This window comes from Leucoraja erinacea, chromosome 9 (assembly GCF_028641065.1).
Source record: "Leucoraja erinacea ecotype New England chromosome 9, Leri_hhj_1, whole genome shotgun sequence".
Lineage (NCBI taxonomy): Eukaryota > Metazoa > Chordata > Chondrichthyes > Rajiformes > Rajidae > Leucoraja > Leucoraja erinaceus.
Genome location: NC_073385.1, coordinates 55,803,809 through 55,825,942, shown reverse-complemented (window position 1 = coordinate 55,825,942; position 22,134 = coordinate 55,803,809). Strand labels below are relative to the sequence as shown.

At 47.8% G+C, this 22,134-nt stretch overlaps 1 protein-coding gene across 1 annotated transcript; it reads left to right on the top strand.

Annotated features, from left to right (window-relative positions):
- Window positions 1-7,430: 7,430 nt before the first annotated feature.
- LOC129699947 (serine/threonine-protein kinase TBK1-like) lies at window positions 7,431-10,070 on the top strand. The gene is given in 4 exon segments (XM_055640044.1): window positions 7,431-7,495; window positions 7,497-7,558; window positions 7,561-7,657; window positions 7,659-10,070. Coding segments are annotated over 4 exon segments (714 nt in total). The 3' UTR covers window positions 8,149-10,070.
- The last annotated feature ends 12,064 nt before the right edge of the window (window positions 10,071-22,134 follow it).

Genomic DNA, 22,134 nt, shown 5'->3' with positions numbered 1-22,134 from the left:
TGCATATGACAATAAACTCGACTTGAAATTCTGCTGCATGATCTCTCTCCATAGTGCTGAATCTTGCTTGCTGAAGTATCAGGCACCCTGTGAGTGTTCATTGGGAAATGCCCTACCAGTGATCTGGTTATGCGCTGTCTCTTCTGACCTTGCCGCTGGCTTATTTCACCTCTTCAAAAGCAAAATACTGCCGATGCTGTAAGTCTGAAAGGCAAACTGAAAATGTCAGCAAAACAAACCTAGCAATAACAATGGAGAGGGAAGCAGATTTCACATTTTGAACAGCAGAATTCAGCATTATTTTGAGATGCAGGCACTAAAAGCGACAGCAAGGAAACAAAGGGGAGGGTAGTGATTGAGTTACAGGGTCGTGGAGTCACACAGGCTAGAAGCAAGCTCTTTGGACCACCATGGCCATGCAGACCATCAAGTACTCATCTGTACTAATCCAATTAATTAGTAGTTTGTCCATAGTCTTGGCAAATCAAGTGCTTATCAAAATACTTCAACGTTCTGCAAATGTTTGCCCCTGATTGCCCACCAAAGCAAGGGATTCCACATTGCAACCAATTCTGGATGAAAAGCTCCCCCTCAAATACCCTCTAAGATCCTTACCCCCTTTATCCTCAGCTAATGCCCTCTAGATCTGGATATGTCTGCTGTGCTGAAAGGTTTTCTACTATCTATGTCCCACATAGTTTCCTGTCCCTCTATCAGGTCTCCCTTAGCCTCCTCTGCTCCAAGGAAAACAAGCACAGTCTGAACAATCTCTCCTCATAACTAAAACGGTCCATCCCAGATAACATTCCAGTGAGTCTACGCACTCTCCAATGCATGGATAAGAGACAAGGGAGGCTTAGTGACAACAGAGATGCTAATGCTTGCAAAGGAGGAGAGAAACAGACACTGGGTGGAGAATCACAGTAGATAGGCACAAATTGCTGGAGTAACACAGCGGGTCAGGCAGCATCTCTGGAGAAATGGAATGGGTGACGTTTCCGGTCGAGGCCCTTCTTCAGACTGAGAATCGTGGGAGAGGGAAACTGGAGGTATGAAAAGGTTCAGAACAAAGCAGAGCCAGCACTGATGACCCAGGAAAGTTGGAGCCCACAATTGATTGATTGATTGATTGATTGATTCTTTTAATGACCACACAGCCAGGCTGGTGGAATTTGTTTTGCCAATGCAGCACATAAAAAAAGAATACAAACATGACAATACTAAAGAACTTTAACATGAAAACATCCCCCCACAATGGTTCCCATTATGAGGGAAGGCACAAAGTCCAGTCCCCGACCCCAGTTCCCCCATAGTCGGGCCAATTGAGGCCTCCACAGTTGCCTCTACGGAGGCCCGATGTTCCAGGCCGTTCTTGCCGGGTGATGTTGTTCCGGCGTCGGGAGAGTCCTCTCAGCGGCATGGGAACCCTGGAAACGGCCGCCTCCTTACTCGAGACCGTGGCTTCCGGAGCCGACAAGGCCGCGCCGAATGGAGCTCAACTGGCAATCTCATCGAGAGATTCCAGGCTCCCGATGGAAAGTTCAGCGCCGCCGCCCGCAGCCGCTCCACAGACCCGCAGCTCCGCAACGGACCCAGCTCACCGCAGTTCCAGCTCAGCGACCCAGGCAAGGCACCGCCCGCCCCGCAATGGCGCTCCAGCGCTGCACCGCCGTCCTCAGACCCGCAGCTCCGCCGATGCCGATGCCGATGCCGGTGACGCCGATGCCAGTGCCGATGCCAATGCCGAAGTACTAGGCGGTCCCCTCAGGAAACGCCGCTCCAGGCCCGCTGTTAGGCCGCGAGGACGGGTCGAGAGTGCAGCCCGGAGAAAAGCTGCATCTCCGACCAGGTAGGGACCCTGAAAATTAGTTTCCCCCTTCCCCCCCTCCCCCACACATAAAAAAAGCTAGAACTCCTAAAACAAAACACTAAACTAACTAAAAATAAGGAAAAAAGATGAAAGGACAGGACAGCTGCTGGCTGGGCAACCGTACACAAGACAGTGCCCCTGGATGGCTCTCTGACGCCAATGGTCTATTGTTGGCTGTGGAAGAGGTGATAACAAAGGGATACGAACAGTGAAACTGGGAGGACAGGAAGGGGCGGAGAGGGAATGCAATGGTTACTTGAAAGTAGAGAAATCAATATTGATACCATTGGGTTGTAAGCTGCCCAACCAATGCATTGAATATCTGTATTACTAAATCTCTGTTCTTGACTGCTTTTGGCCTTCTGTGCTGCGATTTCCGAGAGAACGCCGCCACCTACGGCCGTCATTTTTGGCCACCTCGCTCAGAGCCCACCTCCGCCACATGTGTGACGAGGATTTTTCCCGTCGATGAAATATGACAGAGATATTAATGATTTTACAAAATTCCCCATTCTCTCTGCTGCCCCTGCTGGAGGGAGGGGGAGGGACTATAAAACCAGGAAGTGGTGTGCCTCAATCAGTCTCTGCAAGTGGTGTGCCTCAATCAGAGCTCTGAATGACACTGAACAAATGTCTCCACAGCTGTGAGTACCCATAATGTGGTTTGAAAATGGATATATGGTTAGTTGGAAGTAAAAAAACTCTGCCTACAAATGGTTGTTTGGGTTTGGGTTGAAGTAAAAAAGGCACTCTTTCTCTCTCCCCCCCCCCCCCCCCCCCCCCCCCCCCCCTCCTCCTCTCTCTCTCTCTCTCTCCTCTCTTTCTCTCTCTCTCCTCTCTCTCTCCCTTTCTCTCTCACTCTCTCACTCTCCTCTCCTCTCTCCTCCCCCCTCCTCCCCTCCCCCCCCCTCTCCTCTCCCCCCCCTCTCCTCTCTCTCCCCCCCCCCCTCCTCTCCTCTGCTCTCCCCCCCCTATCCCTCTTGCCCCTCTCTCTGTGTCTCTCTCTGTCTCTGCCCCATCTCTCCCTGCCCTCACTCTCTACCCCCCCCCCCTCTCTCTAGATGTGACTGCAAGTTGGGGGCTATGCGTCAGTAGATAGGGTGGTTATAGGTAAAAGGAGCAAATTAATAATGTTAATATACTATCAAGGGGGGTAATTAGTGCGAGTGTGTCTGACCTTGGAGTTGTTATTGAGCTCTTATTGCTGGACCTACTCGTGAGGCTGCTGGTGAGTTTCCAGCAGTGACATAGAAACATAGAAAATAGGTGCAGGAGGAAGCCATTCGGCCCTTCGAACCAGCACCGCCATTCATTGTGATCATGGCTGATCGTCCCCTATCAATAACCCATGCTTGCCTTCTCCCCATATCCCTTGACTACACTAGCCCCTAGAGCTCTATCTAACTCTCTCTTAAATCCATCCAGTGACTTGGCCTCCACTGCCTTCTGTGGCAGGGAATTCCATAAACTCACAACTCTCTGGGTGAAAACGTTTTTTTTTCACCTCTTAAATTACCTCCCCTTTATTCTAAGACTGTGGCCCCTGGTTCTGGACTCGCCCAACATTGGGAACATTTTTCTTGCATCTAGCTTGTCCAGTCCTTTTATAATTTTATATGTTTCTATAAGATACCCCCTCATCCTTCTAAACTCCAGTGAATACAAGCCTAGTTTTTTCAATCTTTCCTCATATGACAGTCCCACCATCCCAGGGATCAATCTCGTGAACCTACGCTGCACTGCCTCAATCACAAGGATGTCCTTCCTCAAATTAGGAGACCAAAACTGTACTCAATACTCCAGATGTGGTCTCACCAGAGCCCTATACAAATGCAGAAGAACCTCTTTACTCCTATACTGAAATCCTCTTGTTATGAAGGCCAACATTCCATTAGTTTTCTTCACTGCCTGCTGTACCTGCACGCCAACCTTCAGTGACCGGTGTACAAGGACACCCAGGTCTCGCTGTAGCTCCCCCTTACCTAACCTAGCCCCATTGAGATAATAATCTTCCCCTTGTTTTTGCCGCTAAAGTGGATAACCTCACATGTATCTATATTATACTGCATCTGCCCACTCACTCAACCTGTCCAGGTCACCCTGCAACCTCCTAACATCCTCTTCACAGTTCACACTGCCACCCAGCTTTGTATCATCCGCAAACTTCCTAGTGTTCCTCCTAATTCCCTCTTCCAAATCATTAATATATATGGTAAACAGTTGCGACCCCAACACCAAGCCTTGCGGCACTCCACTCGCCACTGCCTGCCATTCTGAAAAGGACCCGTTCACTCCTACTCTTTGCTTCCGGTCTGCCAATCAATTTTCTATCCATGTCAACACCCTACCTCCAATACCATGCAACTCTATCGATCTTTGTGACAAGTAAAATGGATGAAGGGAAGCCAGTGGATGTAGTGTATCTAGACTTTCAGAAAGCCTTTGATAAGGTCCCGCACGGGAGACTGGTGACTAAAATTAGAGCACATGGTATTGGGGGTAGGGTGTTGACATCCTCAAAAAATTCCAGAAGATTAGTCAAGCATGATTTCCCTTTCATAAATCCATGCTGACTTGGACTAATCCTTTTACTGCTATCCAAATGCCCCATTATGACCTCTTTAGCCCCATTATGACCTCTTTAGCCCCATTATTACCTCTTTAGCCCCATTATTACCTCTTTAACCTCATTATTACCTCTTTACGTGACGGGTTGTATGCAAAGCCAATGTGGGCGTGAAAGTGCCACAGCTCCCTCTTCAGCCACCGAGTCATACAAGGTGGCAACTGCCTGGCTTTGTCCTGCCCCGTGCCGGTCTGGCGGGTTGGTTGTACGGCCTGTCCTTGTTTGGTACTACAGTGTGGGAGGTCTTTGACAGGAAATGTTGGGGGTCTTGTGACTTTGCTGGTTCGGTGGGAGAGATAGTCGGTTGGTTCTCGACGTATGCTGGCTTTAACCGCTCGACGGATATGGTGTCACCGATAGGTGCACCTTCCATTTTTAGGGCATTGTGCGTTCGGTGGTAATGGATAAAATCGACATCAGTACGCTACGCCCGAGCCATGGCATAAAAATCGATGAGTGTGGCCGCATTCAGAGCATCCACCTCCAATCTTGCTTTTACTTGAATGTGCCTGATGTCACTGGAGAATTGCAGAACAAAATCCAGTGGTAGAGGAGAACCAGTGGATGTGTTATATCTGTACTTTCAGAAGGCTTTCGACAAGGTCCCACATAAGAGATTAGTATACAAACTTAAAGCACACGGCATTGGGGGTTCAGTATTGATGTGGATAGAGAACTGGCTGGCAAACAGGAAGCAAAGAGTAGGAGTAAACGGGCCCTTTTCACAATGGCAGGCAGTGACTAGTGGGGTACCGCAAGGCTCAGTGCTGGGACCCCAGCTATTTACAATATATATTAATGATTTGGACGAGGGAATTGAATGCAACATCTCCAAGTTTGCGGATGACACGAAACTGGGGGGCAGTGTTAGCTGTGAGGAGGATGCTAGGAGGCTGCAAGGTGACTTGGATAGGCTGGGTCTGGGTGAGTGGGCAAATGCATGGCAGATGCAGTATAATGTGGATAAATGTGAGGTTATCCACTTTGGTGGCAAAACAGGAAAGTAGACTATTATCTAAATGGTGGCCGATTAGAAAAAGGGGAGATGCAACGAGACCTGGGTGTCATGATTCACCAGTCATCGAAAGTAGGCATGCAGGTGCAGCAGGCAGTGAAGAAAGCGAATGGTATGTTAGCATTCATAGCAAAAGGATTTGAGTATAGGAGCAGGGAGGTTCTACTGCAGTTATACAGGGTCTTGGTGAGACCACACCTGGAATATTGCATACAGTTTTGGTCTCCAAATCTGAGGAAATACATTCTTGCCATAGAAGGAGTACAGAGAAGGTTTACCAGACTGATTCCTGGGATGTCAGGACTTTCATATGAAGAAAGACTGGATAGACTCGGCTTGTACTCGCTAGAATTTAGAAGATTGAGGGGGGATCTTATTGAAACTTACAAAAATCTTAAGGGGTTGGACAGGCTAGATGCAGGAAGATTGTTCCCGATGTCGGGGAAGTCCAAGAATAAGGGGTCACAGTTTGAGGATAAGGGGGAAATCCTTTAGGACCGAGATGAGAACAACAATTTTTACACAGAGAGTGGTGAATCTCTGGAACTCACTGCCACAGAAGGTAGTTGAGGCCAGCTCATTGGTTATATTTAAGAGGGAGTTAGATGTGGCCCTTGTGGCTAAAGGGATCAGGGGGTATGGAGAGAAGGCAGGTACAGGATACTGAGTTGGATAATCAGCCATGATCATATTGAATGGCGGTGCAGGCTCGAAGGGCCGAATGGCCTACTCCTGCACCTATTTTCTATGTTTCTATTTCCCGCGGTGAATAGTGCCCCACACTTGAACGAGTAATGTATGTGAGCGGTTGGTGATCCATATAAATAGTGAAGGGACGGCCTTCCAACAGAAGGCGGAAATGCTAGACTGCGAGGTACAGAGCCAAAGGTTCTCCCCCGAACGTACTGTACCTCATCTGTGTGGGTGATAATTTTGCCGAAATGAATGCCAGAGGCTTCCACCTGCCGTTGACTCGTTGCTCCACGACGGCTCCCACGGCGTTGACGGAGGCATCAGTGGTGAGTGAAAATAAGGCATTGGGCCTCTGATGGACCAGCATAGTTGCTTCGGCGAGAGTCCTCTTAGCGGCGTTGAAGGCTTGCATTGCATCTTCGGGTAAACCAAACGGTTTCTTTGAAGACGATTTATCTGAATCTTTGAGTAAGTTGGTCAAGGGTAATAGAGAACCGTGGCGGTAGAAAATTCATCATCCCCAAAAATTGCCGTTATTGATTTAACGAATTTGGCACTGGGTAGTTTCGGATTTCCTGCATCAGTGATTCTCCGGGCAGGATGCCGTTCACCGTCACGCGATGCCTGAGGAAAGTGAGATCGCGATGGCAAACACGCATTTGTTCGTGTTAATGACAATACCATATTTGTCGAGACACCAGAACAGTAATCCAAGGTGTTTCTTGTGTTCGTCTTTGCTGGAGCTCGCTACCAACACGTCATCGATGTATGTGTAGATAAAATCGAGGCTGGAGAGTATGTGGTAAATGGTGGAATGATTGCGCTGCGTTTCGTAAACCAAACGGCATCCGTAGAAATTCGAACATCCTGAATGGAGTGACCACGGCTATCTTTGGAGTATCGGCAGGCTCAACTGGAATTTGATAATATGCGCGCACGAGATCGAAGCTTGCGAACACCCACTTACCCTGTAGGCTTGCAGAGAAATCCTGCAAATGTGGGATACTGTAGCGATCTGGAATAGTGACATTGTTTAGTGAACAGTAGTCGCTGCAGGGTCGCCAATCTCCGGCAGACTTCCTCAGGACCATGTGAAGAGGTGATGCCCAGCAGCTCTTAGACCTGCAGATGAACCCGAGCTTCAACCTATGGTCAAATTCCACCTTTGCAACGGCTGACAGTGGCGTCAGGAGCTTTCTGGACAAGAGATTTCAGAGTCATCAGACATGCAGGGCACGGCAAATTACCTCTGGCTCACCTTTGACATTGTTGGCCACGGAGCCACTGCTAAGAGACCTGTACGCCGTCAAAGTATTCAACAACATCAGCTTCCTGCGGCCGATTAAAGTCCAGATGCAGAGTTTGTGGTCCTCCGGAGTCTGCATCATAAAAACATTGTAAAGCTTTTTGCTGTGGAAGAGGAGTATACCAGCAAAAATAAAGTGCTCGTGATGGTTTTGCTCTTGTGGAAGCTTGTACACTGTACTGGCAGAGACCAAGAATGCATTTGGTCTGCCGGAGTCAGAGTACTTGATCGTGTTGCGAGATGCAGTGGCCGGTATGAATCACCTACAGGAGAACGGGATAGCGTGCAGAGACATCAAGCCTGAAAACATTATGCGTGTGATCGGAGAGGATGGAACGTCCGTTTACAAGCTAACTGACTTCGGAGCTGCCAGGATTTTGGAAAATGATGAGCAGTTTCTCTCGTTTTATGGAACTAAGGAGTATTTGCACCCAGACATGTATGAACGTGCTGTGCTGAGAAAACCTCACCAGAAGACGTATGGAGCGACCGTGGATCTCTGGAGTATTGGGGTCACATTTTATCATGCAGCCACCGGCAGTCTCCCTTTCAGACCCTTTGAAGGACCCCGCAGGAACAAGGTGTCTAGCTCAGCTAAGTGTCGTTTGTTCTTTGCTTTCTGTCATGTGATTCAGTAGACCCTACAACTGGGTCACGTCGGGGTCACCAGTTGTAGGATCTACTGAATCCCACGACAGAAAGCAGAGGACAAACGACACTTAGTTGAGCCAGACACCTTGTGTCGTGTTTATTCCAGAAGCCCAATTTTACCAACATTCTCACTGATCATAACCCATGTGCAGATAAGGCCAATTGGTGCGTCTGACCTTGGAGTTGCTATTGAGCTCTTTAGTTTAGTTTAGTTTAGTTTAGAGATACAGTGTGGAAACAGGCCCTTCGGCCCACCGGGTCCGCGCTGATCAGCGATCCCTGCACATTAACACTATCCTACACCCACTAGGGACAATTTTTTTTTACATTTAACAAAGCCAATTAACCTACAAACCTGTTCGCCTTTGGAGTGTGGGAGGAAGCCGAAGATCTCGGAGAAAACCCACGCAGATCACGGGGAGAACATACAAACTCTGTACAGACAGCACCCGTAGTCAGGATCGAACCAAGGTCTCCGCCGCTGCATTCGCTGTAAGGCAACAACTCTACCGCTGTGCCATCGTGACCTTCTCGTGAGGCTGCTGCCGATTCACCAGCGTTGACAGGCTCTATGCAAAACCAACGTGGGCGTGAAGGCGTCACAGATGCAAGTATCTTGAAAAACAAGTCTGTTTGAGGTCATGTAAATCCAAGGCCAAGTTCACTGAGCAGTAAACTTAAAAAGGCAGTAGAGCCTGTTCTACTTTGGATTTTGCAGATGAAGTGAAGCTGCGAGGGATTTCCATTGTGTGGCTGAGATGAGCTACATGGAATAGTGAGAATTAAAAAAAACAGTAGTGGACAGAACATTGTCCCTTGCCTATTAATAGGGATAAGTGTTAATGGTGTACAACCAGTGTTGAACCACATTCAGTTTAAGCTGTCTGAGATCAGGATTGGGAGGACTGCAGATATTGCGTCATGAAGAAGCTAATGCCACATTTACAGGATTAAGAAAAAGTTTATTATACAAAGAATCTACAAGGATGCAGATGGGAGATGGCAAGAAGGGGTGGTGTCTGGTTCTGCTGTCAGGAGATGAGTTACGTTAAGGAATCCTGAAAGAGAATGACCTGATGAAATGTGTTGCTCCACTGAATTGCGTATCAAAGGTGGATAGGTAACGCGAGCATCTTTAGATCTAACAGGACTTATTCAAGCTGGAGACAAGGTCCTCTGACCCTGCACCGTGATGGAGTACACTTCACCAGGGTGTGTGTTTGATTGGGACACTCAAAGCCAGCACCTCCCATGAGATCAGCCTACCCAGGGAAAAGGTAGTATAAGCGTGTTTGGTATTCCGAAAACCGCAAGGAAACATGATTTGTCAAAGGTCATTTGCAGAGCCAGGATTTTGCCATAAATGCAATGTGCCTTTTATGCCATTTTTGATGATTTCACCAGGATAATGCCTTTTTCACATTTGAGTTCCTAAATCAGCCTTTTTTTGCCGTTTTGCTAGAAGATCGTGCTATTTTCTCTCGTTGTACCGTGATTACAATGACGTTTTCTATGTTAACATGTTAATATTAATGTTATTATTAACTTGTTAACATAGTATAACTTACAAGAAAACTTCCACCACCAGGGTGAAACCAGGGGCACCACCGTCGGTTGTTCATTTGTTCGTGCCACTGCATGTCGGTTCAGTTTTCTCCAAGATCTATTTAAGAAAGAACTGCAGAACTGCACAAAAATTGAAGGTAGACAAAAAATGCTGGAGAAACAGCGGGTGAGACAGCATCTATGGAGGGAAGGAATAGGCGACGTTTCGGGTCAAGACCCTTCAGACTGATGTGTGCAGTTGTTTTGATTGTCCTTTAGGTGAGAGGGGCAAAGTTTAAAAGAGATGTGCAGGGAAAATATTTTACACAGAGGTGGTGAGTGCCTGCAATGCACTGCCAGGATTGGAGGTTAAAGCAGATACGATAGTATCATTTAAAATACAGTAGGAAGAAGGAGAGCTGGGAAGGGGATGGGGAGGAGGGAAAAGTCAAAGGGGTATCTAAAATTAGAGAAATCAATGTTGATATACCGCTGGGGTGCAGATTACGCAAGCGAAATACGTAAGCTTGTCTCCTCACTACATTTACTGCTGGCTCCAGTCGCAAATCTGAGTTTTCAAGTGATTTGTTCAAGGCATTCATTGACGCTGGAATGCTACTGTGGAAATTGGAAAACAAATCTCTCAGAGTTTTTTTTAGAGAAATACACAGAGGAACATATACCAAGCGAGTCATCATTATGGAAAAATTATGTTGACAGCAACTTCAACATAGTTGTGCAGAAAATTAGAGATGAAGATGCATGCAACAAAATATGGATCCCAATAGGCGAGACAGCCGATGTTGTGGGGAGATATGTTGCCAATGTGGTCATCGGTACACTGGAGGCAGGTCAACCATCAAAGGAACATTTGTTGACATCGGAAGTATTGGGGAAGTCAAACAGCTCAACTATTGCTCAGTTGTTTACATCTTCATTTGCTGTACTTTGGCCAGAAAGTATAATACACGAGAATGTACTTCAGTTTGTGACATAAAGTTTGATTCCCCAAAATGTTGCATTTGACATGCTTAGCTCAGGACTTCATAGAATTGCCAAACACAGATGTAGCTTGTTTCCAAATATTGATCGCCTAGACAATGTCAAGAAAATCTTCCTCAAAGTACCGTCACATGTGCAGTTGTTCAAGGAAATGGCACCCGAGATTCCGCTACCTCCTTAGCCCATTTTGACTAGGTGGGGTACATGGCTTTCTGCTCTACTCCATTATGCTGCAAATTCTGAAGAGATAAAAGAAATCATCAACTGTTTTGAAGAAGAAGAATCTGCTGCAATCAGGATCGTCAGTGAAATCCAAATCTGAGGAAGGACATTATTGCCATAGAGGGAGTGCAGAGAAGGTTCACCAGACTGATTCCTGGGATGTCAGGACTGTCTTATGAAGAAAGACTGGATAGACTTGGTTTATACTCTCTAGAATTTAGGAGATTGAGAGGGGATCTTATAGAAACTTACAAAATTCTTAAGGGGTTGGACAGGCTAGATGCAGGAAGATTGCTCCCGATGTTGGGGATGTCCAGGACAAGGGGTCACAGCTTAAGGATAAGGGGGAAATCCTTTAAAACTGAGATGAGAATAACTTTTTTCACACAGAGAGTGGTGAATCTCTGGAACTCACTGCCACAGAGGGTAGTCGAGGCCAGTTCATTGGCTATATGTAAGAGGGAGTTAGATGTGGCCCTTGTGGCTAAGAGGATCAGAGGGTATGGAGAGAAGGCAGGTACGGGATACTGAGTTGGATGATCAGCCATGATCATATTGAATGGCGGTGCAGGCTCGAAGGGCCGAATGGCCTACTCCTGCACCTAATTTCTATGTTTCTATGTAAATCATGCAGAAAAAGTCCCTCCACCGCGATCTTGTGTTTATTGCTCCCAATTTTGCAAACTTCCCACAACCTGCCGCTTCCCTTGAGAAACGTGGTGAAACATTAGTGAATAACTTGCAGATTTTCAACAAAGTAACTGACAATATTCATAAAGTTCTTGGCGATGTAGGTAAAGACATACAAGGAAAATGTGAGAGAGTGATTTTAGCTAACAAAGATCTTGAAGAAATGCAACACATAGCTTAGGTTCTCAAAGGTAGTTGTAATGCACAAGATATCAACATGAATATAGAGTCTAGCTTGTTTCGGGTATGCACCTGTGACCTCAGCTGGGGTGAAAAACGTTTTTCACAACTGAAGCACATTCTGTCTGACAGACGGCATAGTTTAACACCAGATAATTTGAAACAAATGCTAGTAATTATGTGCAATCAGGCAACTTTGGTCATCTATTGTAGTACACCTTTATATAATTATTTTTTACCATTTTTTGGTGGTGGAAATAATTGCCTTTTTATGCCTTTTTTTGTCAATAAATGCCTTTTTTGTGTCTTTTTTGTAATTTAATTTTGCCTTTTTGCTTGCCTATTTCAAAGTTTTTTAGTGCCTAAACATCCTGACATCATTTGTGAAAAAGAAAAATTGAACAAAGTGCTAGCTGTATAAACTGTGTATAAATTGTTAACTATTGTACCGATGAATTAGTCTAAAATTCTGTCAACTCAATAGCTTCCTTTCTTGTTCAGCTGTTCACACACTACTTACACAGTCCCAGTTCATTAATCTGCAATTATGAGATATTTAAAATGTTAAAGAATTTATTAGTTTCATTTAATCCTTAATGTGTTTGCTACTGGAATAAGAAAATATTACTTGTGTTTGAAACGTTTTCTTATTTTAAATCATAATTTATGTGTAAAAATATATTTAATCTGAAGAACGGGGTGTGCCAGGTAGCGGGAGAGAGGGATGTAACAGCAAGAGAGCGGGGGCAGATGCGAGTGTGAGACAGGGGGAGAGACTGGACTGGTGGAGAGACGTTCTCGGCAGCTGAGCTGCTGCGTGTACAGCCCTGCGTTTCATCCATAGTCAGGATTGAACCCGGGTCTCCGGCGCTGCAAGCGCTGTTGAATTCCTACAGGACTGTCCTCGTCCCCTCCTGAGTGTCCCATCCCTGTCTGGGGGCGACTGGAGATGTCCGGGGTGACCCGGGACTGACGGGACACCAGCCCGGAGCAGTGGCCGCTCCAGGCTTACAGCCAGCGCGGAGAAGAAGCGCTAATTCCTGCTCAACTCTGCTCCAACTCCCGAGGAACCCGTTCCCCGAAGGGCCGGGGACCGTCAGCTGCCCCTCTTGCCTTATCCAGTGGCTGTCGGTTAACCTCCTCGGTGCCGGCAGAAACCGAGCACCAGTCATCAACGGGGATACACACAAAATGCTGGAGTAACTCAGCGGGACAGGCAGCATCATTGGAGGAAAGGAATAGGTGACGTTTTGGGTCCAGACCCTTCTCCAGAGATGTTGCACATCCGTGACTCATGACGTAATCTTCCTGCCAAATGCGTCACTTGCCCGATCCAGTTCTTCTAATGAGGGTTCTATCACTGGCCTAACCACCAGATGGCGCCACATCACCTCCCCCCCCAGAATTGGAGTAACAAAAACGAACAGGCAGCCCTCTCACTTTGACCAGCAGGGATTGAGCCCAGATGAAATCGCCGCCCAGCAACGGCTGTGAGACGGCGGTGGTAAAAGTCCAAGTAAAATGGCAGAAGCCGAAGATGAGAGGGACCGTGCGAACTCCATACGTCTGGATGGAGCTGCCATTAACCGTTGTAAGAGAAGGTCCCCGCTTGCCAGAATGAGTGTTGCATCCTGACGGGGGCAAAACACTGACCTCTGAACCCGTGTCGAGGAAGCGCCGCCCTGAATGAAGGTTCCATGCATAGAGGCGATGTTTCAAGCCCACCGCAGCAGCCATTACTGGCGGCCGGCTGCGGCGTTTCCCGTAAACGTGCAGGGTGGGCGGCATTGACAGGCCTCTGAACCCTCCAGCGCTGGTGACAGAAGCACCATGACTCCTTACAGGTGTTGCTCACGCCCGGTGGACTCAGGAACTGGTCGCTGGGCCCACTGGGGCACCGCCGACACCTGAACAATAGTAGCACGGCCCTGCTGTTTGGTCTGCCACAGGTTGTCCACCCATTCCCGCAAGCTGCAGCGGATCATCGAAATTCTCACCCGCAAGGAGTAGTGGGGTGTCCTCAGGCATCTGCTCCAGGAAAGCGTGCTCAAAAAGGAGACAGGGCTGATGACCATCCATCAAGGTGAGCATCTCGCTCATTAACACAGATGTCATGTGATCACCGAGGCCCCCTACCCCCCCCCCCCCCACATGTGCATGAGCCTTGCCACCTGATCGCGGCGGCTGAGGTCAAAGGTACACAGGAGGAGCTCCTTGAGGCCCTTGTACTTGTCGGCAGCTGCCGGCTGGTGCAGGAAATGTACAAGGTGACCGGCCATGTCCTGATCCAGCATGCCGGCCACATAATAATACTTTGTGTCATTGGCCGTAATGCGTCGAACATGCAGCTGGGCCTCAGCCTGCTGGAGCCACACCTGTGGCTGCGATGTCCAGAACTTGTGCAGCTTGAGAGAAACGGCATTCTGTTGAGCCGGGATGTCGGCTGCTTCGGGTTGCTGAGGTAGGTTGTCGGCTGCGTGCATCGTGAGAATCCAAAAGAACCGTTTTGGATCGTCGGGGTCACCAATATTGTCAGATACACGTTTGAGAACAAAGCGACCTTTATTGGCAGATACAGAGTCAGACACTCGTGTGCTGAGAGTGAGCAGTATCTGAGTCCCTGCAGATGCAGTTGGGCTCACCCGTGACTCATGACGTCATCTTCCCATGCCCGATCCAGTTCAACTAACGAGGGTTCAATCTATCACTGGCCTAACCACCAGATGGAGCCACACACCATTATTTTTCTTGAGGTCAAACCTTCCCTCCTTCCCTAGCCATCAATGGACCTACCAGGCACCGCCCTGCCTGAGGTCATTTGTTGCTGGCATGTGTGGTCCTGGTCTTTTCTCACCTCTAACTCTTACCTCCCCCCTATTTTCAGTCTGAACAAGGGTCCCGAACCAAAACGTCACCCATCTCTTTCCTCCAGAGATGATGCCTGACTCGCTGAGTTACTCCAACACTTTGTGTCTATCTGTGGTATAAACCAGCATCTGCAGTTCTTTGTTTCTGCAGGGTCAGACTGTTATTTGTCAGAACTTTTCATTTTCACCATCTAACCTGTGAGAGCTGGGAAGTAGAATTTCATGAAACATATGTTGCATGACAGGGCACATTTAGTGGCAGTGAAGAGGTTAAATGAACAAATATAGCACCATGTCACGTGATTCAAAAGTGATATTTAATCCGAACACATGATAACAAGTAAAATGAAGGAGGAGATCCCAATGGGAGGAGGAATGAGTCATCCAAGTGGGATGCTGACACGGATATTGAAATCCATTCTTAGATTAGAAGCCTGCCATTTTCTGGCTGTGACACAACTGCTCATTATTGTGGGTTGTTAATTAAGGCTTGTCTCCAGTGATAAAAACAGAGATCGGAAAGCCTGGCTGGAACTGCAGCAAAGATGACTGCTAAGGATGGTTAATTAGATGTGACAATGTATTAAAATGGGATGGTCAACAAACATAACATTTCAATTTGTCTCGTTATATTGGTGATTCTCATAAGGGGAAAATATGAGGAAATGAAATGTACTGTAAACTGCAACCGTGAATTTTTTTTTAACCAATGGAAATAATCCGAAAAACTCAGTTATATATCCGGCCTTTTGCATTGCGCATGTTCACTAGTGTCATCCCAAGGAAACAAAACACAGTGGCACAGTACGGAGTTTGGACGGCTCTCCCTGTGACCCCGTCGTTTTTTTTGGGGTACACTGGTTTCCTCCCACACTCCAAAGATGTACAGGTTGGTAGATTAATTGGCTTCTGTAAATGCGTACATTGCCCCTGGTGTGTTGGATAGTGCTATACGGGCTGGCTGCTGATCAGCATGGACTCGGTGGGTCAAAGGGCCTGTTTCCATGCTGCATCTCAAGACAGACAGACAGACAGACAGAATCAGTTGCAGGTTTTAAATCTACAGGAATATGTGAGCCAATTAAGATGTAATCTACAGCAGGTCAGGCGGCATCTGTGGAAAGAGAAACAGTTAACATTTTATAGAAGCTGCCTGACCTAGTGAGTGTTTCCAGCATTTTCTGTTTTTGTTTCAGATTTTTGGCATCTGCCTCTTATTGATTTTTTAAGATACGATGTTGATCTGCTTACGTGCAGGTTTATTGTTGTTACGTATACAGAGGTTTATTTTGCATACTATCCAAACAGATCAGACACACTATACATAAATACAATCTAGTACAATAGATAGAGCAAAGGGTAAGGTACAGGAGTGCAGAATATAATACTCAGCATTGTGGCATATCAGCTCCATAGACAAAGTCCACTGTCCATGGTGGGATAGAAGTGAATCTAGCTCAAGGTAGAACCATTCAGAATTCTACTAACAGAGGGGAAGTTGCTGTTCCTGAGCCTGGTGGTGCATGCTTTCAACATTCTGTGCTTTCCACCAGATGGAAGGAACCAGAAGAAGGAATGAACTTGACCCCAAAGGTTTAGTCATCTTGATGCAATGCAACACTTAATGAGGCAGTTAAAACCTTGACAGAGTGAAGTGGAACAAGACGTGTGGCACCAGAAATACTCCACGGTGGCACCAAGTTAGGAACAGGGATGACATTTGAGGCAATAAGGGTTATGAGTCATGTACTGTTTGTTATCCTGTTGTCACTTGTTATATATAGCAGTGAATGGGAAATGACAACAGATGAAGAAGCAATGTGAGTCAATGCATAAAGTTCTGACTCTACAGGGAACGGGAGAAGCGGGTTAGAATTCTTCGCATTTATTTCCCTTAAGAAGGAACTTTTATTATGTATTCACAGTTTATGTTACTACATTAATCAAAACTACTTTTTATGCAGTTTGCAAACATTGACCATCACGTTGTCAGCCATATCCATGTCACACTCAAGGCCCCGCTGCGACCAGCATTCACGGAAAGCCTCCAAAATCCTCATGGACATTGCGTGCTCCCTCTCCAGGAACACATGGGCATGGACATAACTCCGGATCTTGACAGCACTGGGCCTCTACTAACTGGAGTTTAGAAGGTTGAGGCGGGACCCCATTGAAACTTTCAGAAGAATGAAAGGCATTGATAGAGCGGATGCGTAAAGGATGTTTCCATTGGTGGGAGAGTCTAGGACCAGAGGTCATAACCTCAGAATTAAAGGGGGCTCTTTTAGAAAGGAGGTGAGGAGGAACTTCTTTAGTCAGAGGGATGTGGAGGACATCAGTGGATATTTCGAAGGCAGAGATAGACAAACATTTGATCAGAACGGGTGTCAAGGGTTTAGGGGAGAAGGCAGGAAAATAGCATTAGGAGGCAGAGATCAGCCATGATTGAATGGCGGAGTAGACTCGATGGGCCGAATGGCCGAATTCTACTCCTATAACGTGAGCTTGTGGAAGAGGGGCAGGTGGTCGACTCAGGTAGAAGCCTCAACTGCCCACTGCCTGGACCCGTGGAAGTGACAGCTGTCGTGAGATGTCAGGTTTCAGTCACTTGGGGATGGACTCCTGTATTTTTGCAACCCCCAGCATCCAGATCTCACGTGCATCAGAACTGGCCACGATGCTGTGGTTGCGCAGTGTCAGTGCTGAACTGTTCCAACAGTGGCAAAATGGAAAGGAAATCTTATAGTCCTTGATATACAGACACAAGCTTACACACAATGTCACCAAATGTACCAGTTATTACATAGGTCATGTGAAGGCTGCAATGTGGTTGATTCTGTCCTCAATTGTGTCTGCAAGTGTAAGTATCTGAACTAGAACTTGTTAACAACTTGCAGAATGCTGATAGACTTTTACTCCACAAGAGCATATTTGTTGTGCAATGCATTTATCGTGGGACCACACACAAATTGGAGGAACAGCACCTCATATTTCATTTGGGCAGCTTACAACCCAGTGGTATGAATATTGTTTTTTCTCATTTCCAGTAACCTGCATCCCATCCCCCCCTCCCCCACCCTAGTCATCCTGCTAGTCCACTGTTCACATGCTTGTATCCCTCTCGTTAGTCCATCTTCCCCAGCCAATTGGGCCATTATGGACTCCACCCTTTCTGAGGCCGTCCGTAGCCGACCCTGATTTGTTCTGGCCTTTTCTCGCCTCCAGCACTCCCCCCCCCCCCAGCACTTAGCCCCCACCTCTACCTTTCAGAATGAAGAACAGTTCTGACCTGAAATGTTACCTATACCTTGACTTCTGAGATGCTGCCTGACCCGCTGAGTAACTCCAGCATTGTGTGTCTACATTCATTCATCAGATGGTTCATGCTAAACAGCATGGGGATGGTACAATCAAAGGGAAATGTTCCATCAATGCTCCTGTGCTCCTGGTGTGATAGGGAGGCAGTGAACTACACTCTTTCATCTTGGAAAAATAAAACCTTATCACACGAGCAACCAATCTAACACAGGTTCAGTGTTACATTGCTGAGAACTCATCATAACCTGAACAATTTTCACGTCGGAAATGCAGCTTCACAGAAATCTATTTAAATATAATCATAGGCCAGCACGGTGATGCAGCGGTAGAGTTGCTGCCTTAAAGCTGCAGGGACATGGGTTGCATCCTGGTGGTGCCTATAACCCTGTAGCAGCTGGCCAATCCATCACGCCAGCTTCCCAAACGCTCGTTTGTATCTATAGGCTGTTAATCCAACATGACCCCACCACTCGCCACATCTTCCCATCTCCCCTATGTCTGCCTTTCGCAAAGACCGCTCCCTCCGCAACTCCCTTGTCAATTCTTCCCTTCCCTCCCGTACCACCCCCTCCCCGGGCACTTTCCGTTGCAACCGCAAGAAATGCAACACCTGTCCCTTCACCTCCCCCTTCGACTGCATTCAAGGACCCAAGCAGTCGTTCCAGGTGCGACAAAGGTTCACCTGTATCTCCTCCAACCTCATCTACTGCATTCGCTGCTCTAGATGTCAGCTGATTTACATCGGGGAGACTAAGCGGAGGTTGGGCGATCGTTTCGCCGAACACCTCCGCTCAGTCCGCAATAACCTACCTGAACTCCCGGTGGCTCAGCACTTTAACTCCCCCTCCCATTCCCAATCCGACCTCTCTGTCCTGGGTCTCCTCCATTGCCAGAGTGAGCAACACCGGAAATTGGAGGAACAGCACCTTATATTCCGCCTGGGCAGTTTGCATCCTGATGGCATTAACGTTGAATTCTCCCAATTTTGCTAGCCCTTGCTGTCTCCTCCCCTTCCTTAACCCTTGAGCTGTCTCCTCCCATCCCCCCGCCCTCGGGCTCCTCCTCCTCCCTTTTTCCTTCCTTTTCTCCCCTCCCACACCCCCATCAGTCTGAAGAAGGGTTTCGGCCCGAAACGTCGCCTATTTCCTTCGCTCCATAGATGCTGCTGCACCCGCTGAGTTTCTCCAGCAATTTTGTGTACCGCCAACCGGGTCAAGTCTGCTCTGGGATGGGCATTCCACCCGGGCCAAATCTGTGTTGTACCTGGCAGCAAAATCTCAGACAGCCTGGTGCTGCTGAGAGATACCATTGCCTACGTGCAGGACAGGTGGGTGGATGCCTGCCTAGTCAGCTTGGACCAGGAGAAGGCCTTTGACAGGATATCATCGCACACGTATATGATGGACGTGCTCTCCAAAATTGGCTTTGGGGAGGGAATCAGAAATTGGATCCAACTGTTCTACACCGATGTCTGTAGTGCAGTCCAAATCAATGGATGGGAATCAGACAGCTTCCCCGTCAGGTCTGGAGTCTGGCAGGGTTGTCCTCTCTCTCCTGTCTTGTTCGTCTGTTGTATTGAACCTTTTGCCGAGTCCATCAGGAAGGACGTGAGCATAAGAGGAGTGACATTTCCAGGCAGTGGGGGCACTCAGGTCAAAACCTCCCTGTACATGGACGATGTCGCCGTCTTCTGCTCAGATCCAGGGTCGGTCCGCAAATTGATTAGCGTCTGCGACCAGTTTGAGTCGGCCACGGGAGCCAGGGTGAACCGCAGGTAGAGCGAGGCCATGCTCTCTGGCAACTGGCCCGACCAATCTTCCATGCTCCTTGAAGGTGCTGGGGATCTGGTTTGGAGAGGCTGAGGCGTGTGACAAGAATTGATTGGTGCGGATGTCCAAGGTGGGGAAGAAACTGGAGCTGTGGAAGCAACACTCCCTCTCCATAACGGGGAAAAATGTGGTCATCAGGTGTGAGGTGCTCTCGGAGCTGCTGTACTTGGCGCAAGTGTGGCCTGTCCCTCCCTCCCACGGCACAGGGATCACCCGGTCAGCAGACACTGGGGGTAAGAGCATGCCCAACATCGCCCTCACCCTGATGGCCACCTTTGTGTGTGACTGCATCAGGTGGAGCGTAGAGCCAAGGCACGTGGGCACCAAGTGTCAATACCTGCTGAGGTTCTACCTGTCCTCGGTGTTGCGAAGGATGGGCCTGGTGCAGATGCCACACAAGGTGCCAGTCAGCTGGACATTGCCGCCCCATCTGTCGTTCGTGGAAAGTTTCTTCTGGACCAACACCTTTGACCGCAAGTCCATCAGGCAGTGATCAGCAGAGAACGCCCTGCAGGCACTACAATGAAATGACTCCATGGATCCTGTGGCGTGGTTCCCAGAGCAGACTGCCCAGCTTGTCTAGCAAAATGCCTCATTGCCAGAACTCACCAACAAGCACAAGACCTGGCTAGGTTGGCTGTGAGTGGAGCCCTCCCAGTCAGATCCTTCCTGCACCGTGGGAACTTCACTACCTCGGGATTGCTGTTCTGGAGAGGAGATGGTGGCCCACCTCTTTGCAGAGTGTGGACTCTCTTTGCGAGTCTGGAGAGGTTTACAAGGGTCCCTGTCACGGTTTATTCCGAACAGCTCTGTCACAGAGGACTCTGTGATTTACGGACTGTTCTCAGGGACGCATTCAGAGATGGACATCAAGTGCTGCTGGGAGGTCATCAACTCAGTGAAAGACTCTCGAGCGTTGTTGACCACCCAGCAGAGGGAGATGTTCGTTCGGGAAAGTTGCCGACTGGCCCACTGCAGACTGCAGGAATACATGCTGAGGGACGCACTGAAGCTCGGTGCAGCCAACGCCAAGGCTTGGTGGGGGAGGACCACAGTCTAGAGTCCTTCCGCTGCTGGACATGGGGGGCAGGGTGTGGTGGAGACCCCCTCAAAATAAGGGAAGGGATTCCATTCCAGTGGGCCACATGAGTGGCAAGGGTGTAGGGTAAAATTGTGATTTGGGGAAACTGTATTGAATGTATGTATAGCCTCTTAGAATGTTGGATGGAATTTTGTAAGGATCATGTATTATATATTTATTTCTCGAATAAAATCTATTTTGAAATAAAAGTTCACCCTTGCCAGACCGCAAAAAGTCAATGGATCCAGGAAGGAAGCAGGAAAAATGGGAAACAGAGAAGGTGGTAAAAGTACTCCAGGATTCCTGTGCTGAAGGTCTTCTCATAAGATGGTGAGAAACAGAGGAGAACATGGACTTTGACTCCTCAGCTGTGGGAGGTCTTGCATCTCCTGGAGTAGTCAACCAGCAATCAGAACAAAATCAACGCTGATGCCGTCCTTTGATAGCGTCGCTTAAACTGAAAGTCATCAGACAGCAGGGAAGGCAAATGGAAGCTGCAATGCCCACCTGATTCAGTTACCCGAATACATCTCATACAGGCTTTTCACACCATAACAGGAATGAGAAACCGGGCAGTATTCTGAAATCAAGTTATGAAAAACAGCAGGAGGCAATGAAATTTACTCTAAAGAACGTCTTGCTGTGGCAAAAGGAATTGACAAGTAAAAATGTTTCCCAATCTCTGCACCATAGACACCATTCCAAACATCTGGGGCATTTATTGTCAGGGTTTAGTGTCAAACAGCAGGGGGCAGGTTGCTGGAGAACTTGCGATAGGAAGGAACTGCAGATGCTGGTTTATACCAAAGTTAGACACAAAGTGTTGGAGTAACTCAGTGGATTCAGGCAGCATCTCTGGAGAAAAGGAATGGGTGACCTTTCGAGTTGGGGGACCTTTCTTCAGACTGAAAATGTTGGAGGTGGCCAGGGGGGGGGGTGTATGGAGGAACTGGAGGCCAGGAAAGACCAGGACAAATCAGAGCGTGGTGTGTAGGATAGTGTTAGTGTACGCGGATCGTTGGTCAGCGCAGATTCGGTGGGCCAAGGTGACTAATTCCAAGCTGTAGCTCTAAACTAAAGTGAAGTGGAACAAAACTGGGAGGAGTGAATAGGAATGGCATGGTAGGAGATTGAAACCTTTGTTCCTGCAGAGCCACCAAAGAACTGGTTTTAAATTACTGGTGGCTATTAAACCGGTGTGACTGCATTACGTTGAGGCATTGAATTTGGAATGTAAGT